At 38.1% G+C, this 18,366-nt stretch overlaps 1 protein-coding gene across 1 annotated transcript in view; it reads left to right on the top strand.

Annotated features, from left to right (window-relative positions):
* Window positions 1–3,844: 3,844 nt before the first annotated feature.
* The window catches only part of LOC121877702 (polypeptide N-acetylgalactosaminyltransferase 1-like), a 40,377-nt gene continuing 25,855 nt past the window's right edge, over window positions 3,845–18,366 (top strand). The window contains exons 1-3 of the mRNA XM_042383531.1: window positions 3,845–3,969; window positions 8,067–8,184; window positions 16,183–16,274. Of these exons, the coding sequence (XP_042239465.1) occupies window positions 8,068–8,184; window positions 16,183–16,274 (209 nt within the window). The 5' untranslated portion in view covers window positions 3,845–3,969; window position 8,067. The remainder of the gene's footprint in view (window positions 3,970–8,066; window positions 8,185–16,182; window positions 16,275–18,366) is intronic.

Raw genomic sequence — 18,366 nt, 5'->3', positions numbered from 1 at the left:
CTGTACGTACTGTAATATGCAAATATGTATGGTTCAAAGATTATTGACTATCTGGATGTCGTGACGTCATCGAAAACTATTTATAGAGGACACTGGGACTGGTGAACAGTCTTGCGGCTACGAGGCAATTTAAATTTTCTACAGATAATCTATAATTATACATTTTTGTGTGTGTGTGTGTGTGTGTGTGTGTGTGAATACAGGTAATCCAGACAGTCCCACCCAAATAGGAATATCTGATCACCTTGTTCAAGACATGCAGTTTACTCATGTTAATTTTCCTTTTTACCCCCAGATGCAAGGAGGTGCACTACAGCAATGAACTGCCCTCAGCCTCAGTGATCATCATCTTCACTAATGAGGCATGGAGTCCCCTCCTCAGGACCATCTGGTCTGTCCTCACCCGCTCCCCTGCCCGTTACCTCAAGGAGATCATCCTTGTCGACGACTTCTCCGATAGAGGTCAGTACTTTGGTCACAACATGAAGAAACGGCAAATTTTGACGACTAACCCTCCGACATGTTATTTGCTTTAATGTTTATATTCTTACTATATTTTCATCAGTCAGTTTTGATTTGATGATCATTTTGGGGGGAAATTGCTTCCTTTGGTAGATAATTAGGCGACTAGACGCGCACTACTTTGTCTTTCTCGGCGGTGATGCTGCGGTACACAGTCAGTCATCTCCGTGCGATGCCAGTTGCCAGTGTTTTTTTTATGAACTACATTGTCCTGGCAGCTGCTCTCATGTCCACAAAAGACGTAAAATTACATCATATCATAGAAAGTTCTTTCTATTTAATATGTTGGTGGGTCCGAAGGGTGGAACCTCGCAGCTAGGTTTGGTAGGTTTCTTAGGTTAGGTTGGTGAGGTCTTCTAATAGTGCTTCTGCCACTTGTTTTTCTTATCAACAAAGGTTAGGTGAGGTTTAATTTAAAAATAACCACTTTTTAACACATTTGCCAAAACTATGACAGTGTTCACTGTAAAACAGTGAAATTGCATCATTTTTTAATTCGTTTTCAATGAAAAATCGGCGGTGGGTCAGTAAGCTTGTTCAGGCATCTTATCCACATCTGTAACTTTGTTAATGTATAAACAAACTGCTGTACTGTACCACCATTTACTGTACAAGTGGGTGGCTCAGTTGTGGTGTGACAAAACCCAAAAGGATAATACGGAGGCAGACGGCCAACACCAGAAGTTGTTTAATTTCATTTATTTTTTTCTACAAATGTTCTTGGGATGATAGTAATAAGAATGATACAACTTTTTATATTAGTTATCAGTTTTTGTTTATTTATTTTTTTTTTTTTCTCTCGGTGAACATAAATCATCTGTAGTGGGCATGGTATGAAGGATGAGGGAAATTGCAGGGTAAAACACGTTGAAAAACTGCTCACATGACACTAAAATGGTGTTTCTACATACTTTGTATGTGAAGAAGTTAAATATTTACTGTAAATATTCCTCAAAAAAATCTGTCATGTCTTCATGCATTGTCGTTCACTCTGTTTGTTTCCGTGCAGCAAACAACTCATTCGGTCTGAGCGTACTCTCACGTCCCAAGAAAAGAAAAAAATACACCATACCATTTCAAGAAAGTTGCTTTCATTGGTACCAGATATCAAAGTAATTACTGTACTTTGTGTTTAACTTGGGCGGGGGGGTAAGGTTTGGTAGGTTTTGTAGTGATGGGTTGTCAGACCACAGCTTACATCTCGGAAACAGTCCAGACTTGACCCGACATTAGGGGGGTCAAAAGTGTAGGGTGACTCGCGGCTGACCAAGGGTTATAGGTCGGCCAGGCTCCCCTCCCATGTCACACATGTAAGAGGGCACCGGCCGACTCTCTCCCAATATACACAATGGCCTACACCGCAGAAGAAGTCCAGACCTGACCCTACATTAGCGAGGGCAAATGTAAGGAGACCCTTCGCCGCCCCCCCCGATCAGCTCAACCTGACGGCTCGCCTCCCAATATATAGGACGTCCTAGTCCTCCCTCGGGAGAGAGAGACAGAGAGACACACAGGGATCGGAGGAGGAGGTCCACCACAGCCGAGTCCCGCTCACGGGAGGAGAGTCATGCAGGACTTCCCTCCCCGACTTCCCTCCGGTGTCCCAGCTAAGCAGTCGCCCTCCCGACACCAGTGTTCCAGCTAAGCAGTCTCCCTGCTAGGCCTTCCCCAGGTCACATGAGTTTTTGTCAGAGCTTTCCATAGGATGAGTTACTTACGTGGGAAGTGTATTCATTTCATGTTCGTGTCCGAGAATCAGTGTCTAGTAACTTAATATGATGTCCTAGTAACGTAAACATAATGTCCTAGTAACTTCAATAGAAGGTGTTATTAATGTGTCCATGTCATGTTTGTAATTAATAAAGAGTTGTAACGAAGTGGTGTTTGAGAAGTCGCCCTTAAGACGTAATAGATGTGTATTGACGTATAAGATAAGATAAGTGTAAATATCTATCACGGCCACGCTACCAAAATCTTCCTCTCTTTTATACTCTTATACTATCAATATTCTACCTATATGTAATCTTCTTCTTGTGAGATTTCGTCTCATTGCAGTTTCTTGGGTTGCTTAGGTCAGGTTCTATTAGGTTTTGTGCATTGCAATATTATTTTTATTTCTGTACTGTATGTACTATCATACAGACAACATCTGTGGAAAAAAATGAACAAAACTTATGAGTTCTCTTGTTAGCCATCTGCTCCAGGGTTACCCATAAATGTTCCCCAAATCTCCTAATACATGTATGCCCCTAAAATCCTATCACAGTATGACGCAGTGTAATCCATATACCGTACAGTACCGGTTAACATTTACACAGAAGAATACTGATAACAAGTACATTGTGTCATTCAAAATAGTTTAATGATGGTTTAATAACTTGGGAAAATTAAATGATATTTTTCTATCTATAAATACTGTATTTTTCATTCCTGAAAGAAACTAAGCCATCATACAACTAGCTTGGATGGCTTACATGATGCCAAAATAGTTTTAAGGTACTTTGGGAATTTTGGGATTGATTTATACTGTTTTGGTTGTGGGACTAGGGATTAGTTTTGCAGCATTTTAAGATCTGTATGGCAAGTAAAACTGATTATTTATTCAAATTATCTTGGGTATGATTATCTCCTGGTATTCATTAACACAAAATAATTTAAATCTGGTGAATATGGTGCACCTTCCCATTTAACTGTGATTGCTTTTCTTGCATCACAAGTTTGTGGGTTTTCTTATGCAGTGTGACCTAATTTGCAACTATGTTGTCTGAATGTATGATTACAATATTACTTTTATCCTCCTCACAACTGATCAGTTCATTAGCTGCTTGGGTGGTCGGTCACATCTCTGTTATGGTACTGTACATGGGTGGCAAGTACTGTACTCGGCATGTACTGGCTCCAGGATGTATCTGTACTTGCACCAGTCTTGGTCAGGTCTGTTCATGAAAGAGCTCACAGTTGGTGATGTCACTACACTCTCTGGCAGATTGTTCCAAGAGTTTACAATTCTCATTCAAAAAAAGTTTGTCCTCACAATTTTCTGGATTTGTGGCTTCATGAGTTGTGACCTCTAGTGGGGGTGTGTGTCTGCCAATTTCAGGTATGGTCACTAGATTAAGATGTTAATAGTGTACAGTATATTATTTTATTAGTTTTAAAGTTTAGTTATCACACATGTATAATAGAGTAAGTACAGTACTATACAGTAATCTGTTATCTATATTCAGTATATAGGATGAATTGTAATAATATTTTCTCAATAACATCTACAGTTGAGCTTGGTGAAAAACTGGAGTTATATCTGAAGTACCGTCTTCCGTCCTTGGTGAAGCTTGTGAGACTAAAGGAACGCCACGGCCTTATTCGTGCCAGATTAGCCGGAGCTCGGGTGGCTACAGGGGATGTGCTCATCTTTCTCGACTCTCACTGTGAAGCCAATGAAAAATGGTATGTGTTTAATGTCCTTTATGTGTTAAAAAACCTTCATGTTTTGATGCTTAAAAAATTGTTGATTACAATTTCAAATATTTTACCGTACTGGACATACTGTATTTCAGATGACAGATCATTATGTTTATAGAGTACTGTACTGGTAGTTAAATGGGACCAAAGATTCTATATTCTTAGTCGTTTTAATTAAATCCACTGTATCCAAATAACATCTCAATTGCTTTGAACTCCAACCAAATTACAGTATTGCCTTATTGTGGAGAGGCTGTCCCAGATTTTAAGTTGACTTTGGTTAATTATCCCTAAAATTTGTAGGATGTCTCATGTGTTATTTTGAATAGAACACATGGGACATAGAAAATAAATTGTATTTGTTTGCTCGTCTTGGAGTTTATTGGTTATGTGGATACAGCCCTCGCCTCCTTTCCTAAATGTTGTTGGTTCAATCCTGAGGGACTCTCGGGCCACCCAACTGTAAATGGGTACCGTACCTAACTTTGTAAGTTAGAGAAGTGAAGGCAGTCAATTGCATTGCTAGCCATGCTGTCTCATTGTATAGTTGGGGCTTAGTACAGTACAGTATGCTGTATGTATCAATGCTGTCCCTAATGGGTAGTCATGCCTATCGGACCCACTTTCACTCACCATAGCCTTTTTTTTTAAGCTCGATTAAACATTTTAAATCTGTATGTGACATGTCTAGGGAAGCACTGGTGTACACTCACCCTTCAGCTTATGAACATCTGTTGTAAAACAAAACTCATACAGTACGTAGTTATAAATTTTCTTAGGATTTTGGGGGGTACTTTTTATACAATACCCCATCTTGATTGTTTTATAATATACCTGTACTGTACGTACACAAGATAATTTGTATATATACAGTACAGGTATGTATTTGTATAATATACAGTACAATACCACTGTTGACCAAATTGAATACTGTACTGTACTGGATTGTACAACTGGAATGGTGTAAGTAGTCCACAGCTCAAATATCAACTGTTAGAGCAAGAGTTGAGTTATCCCTAGTGTTGCAAATTTGTTTTACAAGTACTGTACTGTATGTACAGTAGTGTATTTTTCTCAAGCATTTACTATGGTGTTTCATAATGTATTCTGGCCCTCTTTTGTACTGGTTGCAGTTCCTAAAGTTTTCATTAGTTATTAAATTATTATAGATGTTGGAATTTAGCTTTTTGGCAAAATCTAAATCTGGTGGACACTGACTGTTTTCCTTTACCTTGAGTTTCTTATCATTTCCACTCTTATGTTTCATACATTCAGTGTTTGGTTCACAAACATACCCAGTATCTCTTTAATCTCTCACGTGCACTAGTGAATTTTCATAATATAATCCTCCTTTTGAATTCTGGGGGAGATTTTTTTGTATGAATGTATTTCCCATTATGTAGTATAATGGAAGTCATTGGGAAAATGTTTTTTATTTAAATTTTTTTTGTTTAAGAATGGTTTTCAAGAATGCATACCATTATTAAATTAAAGGATGAGTGTACTGAATAGATTGGCTTTAGTAGAATAATTAATAAAATATAGAAAACATACAGCACTACAGGTACTATATCTTATATATATTTGTCATGCTTTGCAAAAATCCAGTTACCTGTACATATCTTTCCTCTCTAACATTACTTTGTGGAAGTGTGACCTCTAGTTATGACATCATTATTATTGAAACTAATACATTGCTTAATGAAATATATAAATATAGCAATGTCAATAGAATTTCATCCTGTGATGTATTTTTTCTGATTTGCCTTTGGTGCTGTAGCTATATTGAACACTGATAAAATTTTAAAGGATAAATGAGATGTTATGATCAAATATACATTATTGTCTCCTAATATTCTCTGACTTCTGGAGGATACGATATAAAAGTAGGCAGTCTCCACTGTCCATGTGTCCATCCATGAGCACGTTTTTCTCAAGGGTGGCTCAAATGGTTGGATTTTACAGTTCTGCATCTGAGAATGATGCAGGCTTTATTTCTGTGTCATACAACTAGTGACCTATGAACAGATTCCACCAAAACACCTCTAGACAGAGTCTGCCTTACCCAGGTGGATATTTATCTAATTTACTTCATGGCCACCCCCACCTAGAGGTGGCCAAGATGGGGAAAGGAGGTTGGTGGCATGTTTGGGACCCCCCCCTCCATATTTCTTGATAGTTTTGTTAAGGGCTATTTTAAAACTCGGTAATGTTCTTGCTTCCACGGCTGTTGCTGGTTTAGACTGTTCCACAGTTTTATTACCCTCTGCATGAAGAAGTATTACCAGACATTTGTTCTGCATGACACCTTGGTGAGCTTGAAGGTGTGTCCTCTTGTGTTAGTGGTACATATTCAGGAAAAATATTTCTGGGTTTACATCTTTCATCCCTTTCAAGATTTTTAATGACTCTTTAAGATCAGTTTTATTGTTTTTTTTTTTTGAAGAGTTGTCAATCCTAAGCCCCTCAGTCTATTTGGATAATCAAGATTAATATTGTTGAGGAATAATCTTTGTCACTGTGTTGCACCTTTTCAAGGGATGATATTTATCCCAGTACAGTATACAGTAGGTCAGATAGGGATGTATGAGAGACTTACAGAGTTGAAGGAGCATTTTTGTGTCATTGTATTTACCACTTCAGTGTTGAACATTATGACAAACCTGTGAAAAATTCAGTACAAAGCTCTTGCATCTGGCTTCACATTGGTAACCCTGCTTTCCTTATACAGTACTGTAATGGGACATGTGGAGCAACTAGTGACATCATTCCCATCACTTGTCATATTGCAATTTTCTTTTCTGTGTAATTTTATGTTTCAAAAAATTGTATGATTTGAATATTTTGAAAAACAAGGACAAGGAAAATGTCAGTTATGTTACCAAACTCAATTGAGACAACATGAGAGATGGTGTTCAGTTTGAAATCCATTGAACCAAGGGGTAAAAGTAATATATGATCTGACTGTAAGTCTTATTTTTCCTAAAGCATCTGTGTATTATAAGGCAGGGAGACTGTTAGATCAGTGTAAGTTGCTGCTTGAATAGTTACCTAGTTGCCTTGCAGGACCAGGTTCTATGAAGTAAACTCTAATCCTAATTTGATGGTTCCAGTATGTTTTTTTTTCTTCAGTGTTTGTGTAGGCTTCCACCACAGGGTTCATCCCAGTATACCTGTTGACTTGTGGGCTTCTCAAAGCACAGCTGGATCAGAGTTGGAGCTTGATCATAAATTCTGGTTCTGTTCAGGTACAGTAGTTGTTTAAGCAACAATTTACACTTGATTCAACAAGACAGTTACTCTGCCTCAAAGTGCAGATTATCCCTTGGACAAGGCAGGGTTTGCCAGGGAGTGTTGCAGGTAATAAATCTGCAATCCAGAAAATGAGATTTCATACATCAGTCTTTGTTTATTTGGATTATTAAATAAATTCAAAATACAGTAGCTAATAGTAAAATAGATATACTAGGAAATAACTAATTTCTTTTGTATAACTCAATAACTGACTGCATGTTCCATATACCTTTTATTTAATATCTCTTAGGATGGAGCCTCTACTCTTACGTGTGAAGGAGAAAAGGGATGTGGTGCTAACACCTGTAATAGAGGTTATTTCAGCTGAATCACTTCAGTATTTTTCCTTTGGAAACCATATTAGGGTATGTGCTGTTTGGTTGAATAAAGTGCAGTCTAACCATGATACTGTTTTACTTTACAGAGTTTGTAAGATGTTTGAAGATGCAATACAATTTTATTTCTTTTGGTGTAAAACTTGCTTTTGCCAGAAGTCAGATGGGGAAATGCTAAAGTATATACAGTATAAATATTCTTTGGTGGAATATATTCTATTCCCAGCAGTATCTCTTGGAGGTGATATCTAGTGATAAAATTAAACAGGAAACACATATTATTCCCTCTCTTAATTTTGTAATGGTGAGTACTGTACAATATTATGAAGTTTCCCTGGGCCTCCTGAGCATCTTCAGATCTTCAGGTGGATGACTGCACAGTACCAAACTATCTTAATGACCTTCAGGCTTGATATACTATTGAGCAAAGAATGAAAGGAATAAATATTTCAGGATGGAACCATTGCTTCAGAGAATAAAGGAAAGTCGATCAGCTGTTCTTGTTCCCATCATTGATGTTGTTGATGACAAGACTCTTGAGTATTACCACGGCAATGGACGATATTTCCAGGTAGTGTGGTATGAAATACAGTACAGGGGATCATAAGCATGACTAATTCTGTGAATATACCCCTGTACATACTGTATGCAGCATGGAAAAATAATTATCTTGATAGTATTAGCTTATTATTATGAGTTTTATACAGTACTGTATGATGCTTTGCTTTTTATTTGTAAAAGCTTGTTACAGTATTTCTGTACTTGACTAATACAGTATACTCTTGTAGTACTCTTTATTAGTTTGATGACAGCCTTGAGCATGTTAGGCATTTTTAATGCTTGTTAAGGTAACAGGAAAGGTTTTTCTCTACATGTTTCTGAATTTCTTGTCTTCTAATTTGTCCCTCATCAGTTATTAGTCATGGGAGTGTACTTTATATTGTAACTGTGCGTGGATTGTTTTCAAAATGTATAGTTTATTTGTATTCTGTATAAGCTTTAATTTATATTATTTTTCATTGCTTGTATATAAATATGTGATTAAGAATACATACAGTACTGGAACACTGTATATATAACCTGTGGTGATATCAGAGCAGTTAAGAGTGAATGGACAAATACAGGTATAGTGCATTTACTTGAGGCACACTTTTTTAAATGCTAGACAAATATACTGTAAGTAAATAATTAATTATTGATCATCAGAATTATACCAAAGACTTATCATAGTTACCTCTATGTATTGGTGTTCTGTCATCTTTATGATTTTCAACAATAAATCAATGAGTTACTACAGAAACATTGAGCTCAATAAGCAAGAAATATTATATATAGAACAAAGATGTTAAACTTAAAAAGTTTCTTTATAGAATCTAGTTTTTTTTAGTTTTTTTTTATTCTGGAAATCTTTCATCTGGCCAGTGATTGAAGGACAATTCATCTCCAGGTAATTTCGTCAGCAGTATATTTGTGTAAATTTTAAGTATGCAGTAAAATAACTACAGAGCAAGTCCAAAATTATAAGTTAATTTTACTGCCACACTTCCCTGCCGAGTGCTGCAGTGCGGTGTCCTCCGTGACTCAAATTTGTTAAAACTCTGGCTGTAAACATGGCAATCCCGGTCAACAGAAAAAGGTGATTAAATCTCTGAGTGTTATAAACAGCACTGTAGTGGGAGAAGGTCTCTGATGTATTCATATTCTGCCCATGTTCTTACTGTATTTACCTCCCTGTTGTACAGTACTACAGTATAGTCTCGGTTTACGAGTTTGGTCATTTACGCGGTACCTTGCCAGACGGACAATTTTTATTTACACGGTTCATTCCATCATTTACGCGGGAAGCGGCGTGGGCAGGGTGCGCACAAGGTCGCCCAGTCAACAAAACATTACCGAGTTCTTCACCTGCCACCCACCACAGCCGGCCCAAGTCAGTGATGGTGATAGTGAGGATATGGACTTTGAGGGATTTGACAAAGAGGCCCTGCAAGCCTCTGTGGTGGATAGTGATACAAGTGATACAGGTGAGGGCCAATAATCTGCCCTCTGCCTCGGAACCAACCCCCCATCCCCGTGTGCCCAGCCATCTTTTCTACTACTGTAAGTGTTAAAAAATCTAATATTATTGATATTTCTCTTAAATATTAATTGTGTGTGCATACCATCTTAAAATTAAGATGTTATTTTTACTACAACGTATTATTGTGTCAGAAAAAGTGTAGTTTGGGGGTCGGCCCAGTCTCTATTTCAATTAATCCCATATGTTCTGTTATTTCGTTTATGCGTTTCTCGTTTTACTCGGACCTCCACGGGTTCAATTGACCGCGTAAATGAGGACTATACTGTACAGTAGACCCTTGCCATTTACGGGTTTGCAATTTGCGATTTCGACGATTCACAGTACCGTAAGCAGATGGAGGCTAGCTTGCAAGCCTTTTCCCACAGAGCAACGAGTCACCCCATGTGCCTGCAGCGTCTCCTTTCCCTCCTCTGTTAACACTCAACCATTGCCTGTGATGCAGCAACTCATGTTGTACTCTCAAAACTTAAGTGTTTCTGTGTGAAATAGACCCTAAAAGACTGCCTACTGTCAGTGCTAGTAATGCTAGTGGAGTGAAATGTAAAAGGCAAAAGTCAGTGATGACCCTGACAAAGAAAGTTGAATGATTAGAAAAGTTAAAAGAGGGAATGAGTGCTGCCACGGCTGGTCTGTTATTTGATATAGGTATACTGTAGTGCACTAAGGTAGTATAAGTTGCTATTCGCATGTTTTGCCCATTTTCCGCCATTCCTTGGAACCTAACCCCGCCGAATAACAAAGGTTTACTAAATACAAAATAATGTCATATTTTATTTGTCATATTAATTAATTATTCAGCTGTCATTGCATGAATTGCTTACATAATATTGCATGTACACCACTTCAGTACTTACTCGCACATGTATAGTACAGCATGCCCTGGCAATTCACAAATTTTTAATTTGCGGACCTCGATTATTCATGGATGACACCCTGGATGTACCCAAGAATGTTTAAGGGTAGTTTTAAAGTTGCTGGCATTTTTGCAGCCAGGACAGGGAACCATCTGTTCTAGAGACAGTAATTTCTTTTACCTGTAGGTATTGTATATATAAAGGTATGTGTGTAGTGTGTGTGTGTGTGTGTGTGTCTACACACACACACACACATATATACAATACAGGTAAAAGAAATAATTGCCCTGGGGGCAAACACATAAAGGGAATATACATTTCTTTGCACACGACTAATAATGTAACACCCAGGTCAGCAAATTATTCCCAGATTTGGCTATTTGTGGCCATTTTGAGAACCTAACCCCCACGAGTTTTAAGGGCATCCTGTACTGTACTGTACACTGTACTGTATTATTATTATTATTATTATTATTATTATTATTATTATTATTATTATTATTATTACTGTATTATTATTTTTATTTTTAGTATATAAATTTTAAGAAATTGAAATTAATTAATATTATCAGTACAGTATTGTCTATACGCTGTAGTAAATAATCATGGGCTTGAATTTTAGTTGTTGTTGTTGTAATTCCTCATCTTGTATTACTTTAATACAGTAATGATGTTTCTTTCTGAATCAGTTTTCATGTCTATGATAATTCTTGTACTAAAATTCATAAAAATTCATATACTGTACTATATATACAGAGTTGTAAAAAGTACTGGACTTTGTTTCTTAAGTAGAAGTAGTTACATGGGCATATGGAGACGCATTACACAATAATGATGTCACGAATCTTCGAAACTGCAACCACAACTTCTGAGCAACCACATAAATTATCACAACCTGTACTCAAATGTATATGTTAATTACTAATTTTTTTTAGTCTAATGCAAACTATGGGATGTTTATACTCAAACTAATCACTATCTTTCAAGAAATCCAGCAATGCAAACTATATTCTGCTAAATCAAGTCAGGATATTTTATTGGAAATATTTCATAGATAATTTATTAAGGATCATTATAGTATCAAATTCATCTCCCTATCACAATTAGCTGCGCGTGAGTGAGGAGGAGGGGGCTGACCATGCCTACACACCCCCCCCCCCCCCAAAGTTAGCTTCCATCAACACACACCAACACCACCCACACATCACACATACACCCCTACATCACACACACACACCCTCCAACAACCACCCACACACGCCCTTACATCACCCACACACACATCCAACACCACCCTCGTGCTTCTACATCACCCACACACACATCCAACACCACCCTCGTGCTTCTACATCACCCACACACACATCCAACACCACCCTCGTGCTTCTACATCACCCACACACACATCCAACACCACCCTCGTGCTTCTACATCACCCACACCATCACCACCCCTCACACACACACACACCCAACAAGGGAATTAAGACAGCAAGCATAAGGAGTGAAGGTCTTATTGTATGACACATCTGTGTGTGTGTGTGTGACTGCATGGTAGCGAGTTAAATATCAGCTGTTGATGAGCGCTTGGTAACACTCATTTCCACTCCATGTCTCCAATTACCCACACCTTTCTGCTTCTTACTCCATATTTTAAAATGTTATGTAACGTAATGTTGAAGGGATACAACTTTGCTCGTTTATACTTATATCTGTACTTATCACAATCTCCCTAAAAATACTTTAAGTTCCATGTTTATTCAAGACATCTTCAGGTCATGAGACCCACTAATCCTCCAGCCAAGAAAGGGTGACCTGACATTCCATCAGGTCAGTAATATGAAACCACTAGTCCCTCATCCTACCTCCACCTTACTTTGCATCAGGTCATTTACACGAGACCCACTTATCCCCCATAGCTTCATGGGAGTGGAAAATAACAGTCTTTGCTGTAACACACAGCTTCATTCACACCCATATCCTATCGATTTTTTATTTTTAAAATAAATTTATTTAACCAAACTTTTAGATAAACTATTCTGGATTATTATAGTTTAGACTCTAGGAAAGCATCTCCAGCACCAAGAAACGTTCTGGGAAAGTGGGCTAGTGTCCGTCTGTGCAAGATGTTTAGTTTAGACACTCTGAAACTTTTCCCAGTAACTGGAAAAGGTTCTGGGGATAAGGAATTTTTCCGGGTTTGAGAAATTCGTCTCGTTACCCAGAAATCTCTAATCCCCAGAAGTGCTCTGCACCAACTGTTCCAGCTAATGGGGATATCACTGAATAAGCCTAACACGATAACAGATACTCAGAAGCAGCAGATGCAGGTAGTTGGGTGTTAAGCTTGAGAGATAGGTCACATAATGCTGGGAAAGACCTCAATAGCTCCATTCCACAACCTGGGCATGCCAGGGCTATCAAGCCCTTTCAGTTGTGGAGTTTGTGGATGATTGTTGCCTCCGTATCACCAAACAAGGAAATGGCAGAATGGGCAGCTTGGGCGCTTGAACTCTGTGTTCATTGCTTGGGTACATAGATGAAATGATATGAAAGAATGCATGTGATTTGTCCATATGTGAGGAAACACTTGTTATTGGTTTGCTTCCAAGTTTGTCCTGTGTCCTGTGATTGGATATTTATATTTATTGTTTGGGGCATGTAATGCCTAACAATTTTTATTTAATTTTTTAAATTGTATTTGAGTAAAAGTATTAGAAAACCATACTTAAGTAAAAGTACTGAAAATTTTGAGTACTGTACTTTTTAAAAAGTAAAACAGTGGTCCCTCGGTTAACGAGCACAATCCGTTCCAGCAGGTTGCTCGTTAACCGAAAATCTCGTTAACCGAAACCATTGTTTCAATGGGTTTTTGGGTAATTGGTTCCAGCTCACCGAAAATTGCCTAAATTCAACAAAAATGGTAGAAAAGTTCACTTACTTTTAGGTGTGTATGTAGAAGGCTCCTGGATGATGATGATGATGATGATGTGCATTTGAAGTGGGAGGTGGAGGAGGAGAAGGGAGAAGAGAAGGAAGTGGAGGTGGAGGAGAAGCATTTTACTGCTTCTTGGAAGGTGAGTCACCTTCCATGAAAATGTCAGGAACCTTTGGACTGACAGATTCTCCACCATGAACATCCTCTCTCCTTCTTGAAGTTGAAGGCTGAGGGATAGCATCTTGTTCCCTCTGCCTTTTACTGAAGAAAGTGTCAATTGTGGTCTGTGGGGCATCTGTCCTCCACACCATTAACTTATGTTTAAAGAAGGAGACCACTGAGTCCTCAACATGACACAAAGTTAGTTCAGTTTTTCCACTTCTGGGTGCTTTGAAGCCAGTTCCCTGAACTTCTCCCAGTAGTAAATCACATCTTTCAACTGTTTAGCTGACATATGGTCATCACTTTCAATTTCCTCCTCACCACTGTCAGCCTCTACCTGTAACATCTCATCCAGTTGCTTCAAGTCATCAGGAGTAAGTTCCTCCTCATGAGACATCACAAGCTCTTCCACATCCTCCTCCTCCACTTCAAGGCCCAATGACTGACCAATGGACATAATCTCCTGGTCCAACTCTGTTTCTTCCTCAAATCCCTCAAAATCATGGACTACTGATGGCCACAGTGCTTTCCATGAAGAATTGAGGGATCTAGTGGAGACTTCTTGCCATGATGACACAATCAATTTTACAGCCTCCAGGATGTTGAATTGTGTCTTCCAGAACTGTTTCAGTGTTAGTTCAGGATCATTGGAAGTTGCCTGATGACACCTCCTAAACATTTTCTTCATGTACAACTTCTTGAAGTTGCTGATCACATTCTGGTCCATTGGCTGTATGATTGATGTAGTGTTTGGAGGCAAAAACAACACTTTCACAAAGTCAAATTGATACTCCAAATTGCTGGCAAGGTCAGGGTCATGACCAGGAGCATTATCCATGAGGAGAAGAGCCTTTAAAGGGAGTTTATTGGTGGTTAGGTAGCTCTTGACAGAAGGGCAAAACACATCAACAGCCCATTCATAAAAGAGCTGTCTTGTCACCCATGCCTTACGGTTGGACTTCCAATAAACTCCAAGCTTTGTTCTTACCACTTTCTGTTGCTTGAACACCCTGGGGTTTTCAGAGTGGTAGACAAGCATAGGCTTCAGTCGGAAATCCCCTGAAGCATTGGCACCAAGCAATAGAGTGAGACGGTCTTTCATGGGTTTATGCCCAGGTAAAGAGGCTTCATCTTTGGTGATGAATGTTCTTTTGGGCATCTTTTTCCAGAACAGCCCAGTTTCGTCCACATTGAACACTTACTGTGGAAGATAATTTTCTTCTTCCATCAGTTTTTTAAATTCATCTAAAAACTTTGCTGCCCCTTCTTTATCAGCACTAGCAGCTTCACCATGCCTAACAACACTGAAAATGTCACTTCTTTTCTTAAATTTTTCGAACCAGCCTTTGCTGGCCCGAAAATCTTCAAATTCTGTGCCTGAAGAACCAGGTTGATCTGCCTTTAAATGTTCGTAAATCTCCCTGGCTCTTTCACAAATGAATTCAGTAGAAACTGAATCACCTTTCATCTGTTTTTCCCTAATCCAGATGATAAGTAACCTCTCAGTTTCTGCGATTAGGGATCTACTTTTAAACACTCTTGTAGATTTGTCTCTCACTTTCACTTCTTTAAATTTGTCTTTCTGTGCAAGAATTGTCGACACAGTTGATGTCGACATGCCATATTCTTTGCTAAGCACATTTGTTCTAATGCCTTGTTCATGTTTTTTTATGATTTCCTGCTTGGTTTGGATTGAAATAGCTTTTCGTGATCTCTTAGGCCCCATGCTGGATTCAAACAATGTCAACACGTGTTTTTCAAAGTTAAACTTGTTGTAAATAAAGAATATTTTCTTTAAAATAACACTGCACTGCGCTATATATTGTCAATATGTAAAATAAATTTCAAAATGACCAATAATTTGCTTGGAAACACAGAAAAAAAGCGTTTAGTTGAAGAGAGTCTCAAGCAAGATGTTACCCCCAGTGAAAACAGAGAGAGACTAACGCCTGTTTGTTGTGTTAAGAGGCTGGATGCCGCGCATTAAACTAGTCACTTTACCTTCAATTATGTTCAATAATTGTTAAAATGACTAAAAAATTGAATATTAAACTTTTAAAATTATTGAATAGTATAAACTTCTTGATATATACTAAAATAGTAAGGAATTTAAGCCCTAGAGCCGATTTATGTATTGGTGGACTAATACTACAGCTGGTTGACCAGCCAGTGCAAGCGAAAACATGTTGAGGTCGGCTTGTAAGAAACTCGTTAACCGAGGGGTTGCTCGTTAACGGAATTTAAGAATCTTATGGGAGGCAGCTCGTTAACCGAGGCGCTCGTTAACTTAGGGACCACTGTACTGTACTAAAAAATGTTACTCGAGTACAGTACTCAATTAAATTTCCTTTGTTGCTTTACAACTCTGTGTATATGTAAAAGAAAAACTAGATGTAGAGTATTTAGTAAAACATGAGGCTCTATTCAGATACAGTACATTAAATATCAATAATGTCCACGATACATTATTTATGGGAGTTAAAAATTATTTTATCACCGAGTTGGTTGTTTGAAATCTTATGTTTTTCCTTGTTAGGTTGGTGGATTTACATGGAGTGGACACTTTACATGGATTGACATCAGTGAAGAGGAGCAAAAGAGAAGAGGCAGCCCTGTTGGCCCAACAAGGTAAGTCAAGTTTGTATAATATGTACAGTATGGTGATAATATGCAATTCTTATACTGTACAAACTTCCTTAGTTTTTCCTTAAGTACATATGATGTTGGGAACGAAATATGTAGACAAGGGAATCAGGACATTTACATAAGCATTGCACTTAAGACTTGGGCACAGTATATGGTGTAGATGGATTACTCCTGCTTTAGTCTGCAGAACTTGTCCAGCTACTGTACTTTATATCTGTTCTTAACTAGAAAACTCAACCCTCTCACTAGTTTAACTAACATAGTAATAGAGTGTCCTTTACAACACTGAGGTATAGGTTCCAGTGAACTAGCTCAAACTTTGGGGTTAGCTCATGGCCTTTGATATTTATATTAATATATGGTGTAGATATTTCAAACCTTAAATCTGGCCTAAGAGACTTGCATACTGTATTATTCCACCAAGTCTGTGGGGGGTTAAAACCCAGGAAACCTGTAGACAAGGGTAGCCGAGACTAATTTATTGAAAGTTATCCCTTCCCATTGAAACTCGACCCTTTAACTCTTCTCTGCGGCATGAGGTTAATTTGTTGTGCATTGAATGCACAATTTGCATGAAATATTAAAGTTCTTAAAAAAACATATTATCATATATAGATAAATATATGCTTGCAAGTTAATGGGAAATGAAAGACTAAATAATTTATGTACCTTTGCTTAGCCTTGGTGAAGAGCTGAAGGTCATCTTTATGGTGGCTCAGGCAGACTGTGCAGTGCTTAGGGGTGGGAGGAGGAGGACAATGAGGGGTAGCAGTGGATGTGTAAACACAGGATGCGGTGACAGGTGTATTCACTAACTTTCTCTTGGACTAAAGATTTCCTTGTCTGTTCTTGGCACTAAATTTCATTTGTGCACCTCCTGTGCAATGCAAAGTACATGGTTCCAGTTACTAGGAGATGGAGACAAATGTGCTTTCTCCATAACAGCTGTGTGTGTACTGAGGTGTGTGAGTCATGGGTGTAGGGGACCTAGAGGCCTATGGAACACAGACTATAACTATGTTAATTGGCACACAATTTTAGAAATTTATGCCAAAATCTTGGCAGCTTGCTGGATTGTCTCAACATTGCAGAGCCTTCTTCTGGCATGTTGCAGCACTAGAGTCAAAAGGGGTCTTGGACACAGTGTGTACCACTGAGGTTTATGAATCACAAATTCACATCAGATGCAGACACTTTACGTGTCATCTGTCTTTGACCACAAGCTGTGAAACCAGGATCAACTTCAGTCTCAGTCTAAACCTCCCAAGTGTTTGAAGCAGAGGGGAATGCACTTAGCTCTCCACATGGAGAACAGAGAAATCAGAATAATGTATGTACACAATGTAGGAGATTTAGAAAACCTAAGCCACACTGTTCATGGTATTATTAGTGTGTTAAGTTTAACCTTTCTTTGTTCTGTGTTGCAAATGTTATTTAGAGTTTGGCAACAACCCAGTCTTGAGTTCAACTTTTTATGTTGGTTGTGGGACTGACATATCATAACCCAACTTGGTTGGGTTTGAAATATAATTTCCTCTTTAGAGTTATTGATCTGCACATGTTATCTGTCAAAGGGTCTTTTGTACTTATTTATTATCTATAATAGGTTATAGGAAACTCTTCATGGGGTCTGTTAGTTGTTTAGATTGGGTTCATTAATAAGTACAGTTGGAATAGAAATTGAGTGCCAAGTGGTTTTCATTGACCCTGTATGACTACTGAAGCTACAGGTGCAGAGGTTTAGTATGTGATGTGTTGGGGGTTTTCATCTCATTAAGTCAATCCACTCTTATTGTGATTGATGTTTGTAATACCAGATTACTGTACAGGCAGTCCTCGAGTTATGAATGGATTATGCTCCTGGACCCTGTTCATAAGTCAGAACAGTGTTAATTCTATAGGTTAGGTTAGCTTAAACCACAACCCGGCCCATACAAAACAATAATAATATCCTATACATTTAAAAAATGAAAATAGTTTAAATAAAGTGACGTTAAACAATATAAAGTAATATAAAACACGGGATTTTAGTTAGATTTTTTTTTATGAATATATTGGATGCTGTTCGTAAGTG

The sequence above is a fragment of the Homarus americanus genome, unplaced genomic scaffold (genome assembly GCF_018991925.1).
Source record: "Homarus americanus isolate GMGI-L3 unplaced genomic scaffold, GMGI_Hamer_2.0 scaffold33468, whole genome shotgun sequence".
Lineage (NCBI taxonomy): Eukaryota > Metazoa > Arthropoda > Malacostraca > Decapoda > Nephropidae > Homarus > Homarus americanus.
The sequence above is the reverse complement of the archived record's forward strand: the minus strand, read 5'-3'. Positions and strand labels throughout refer to the sequence as shown.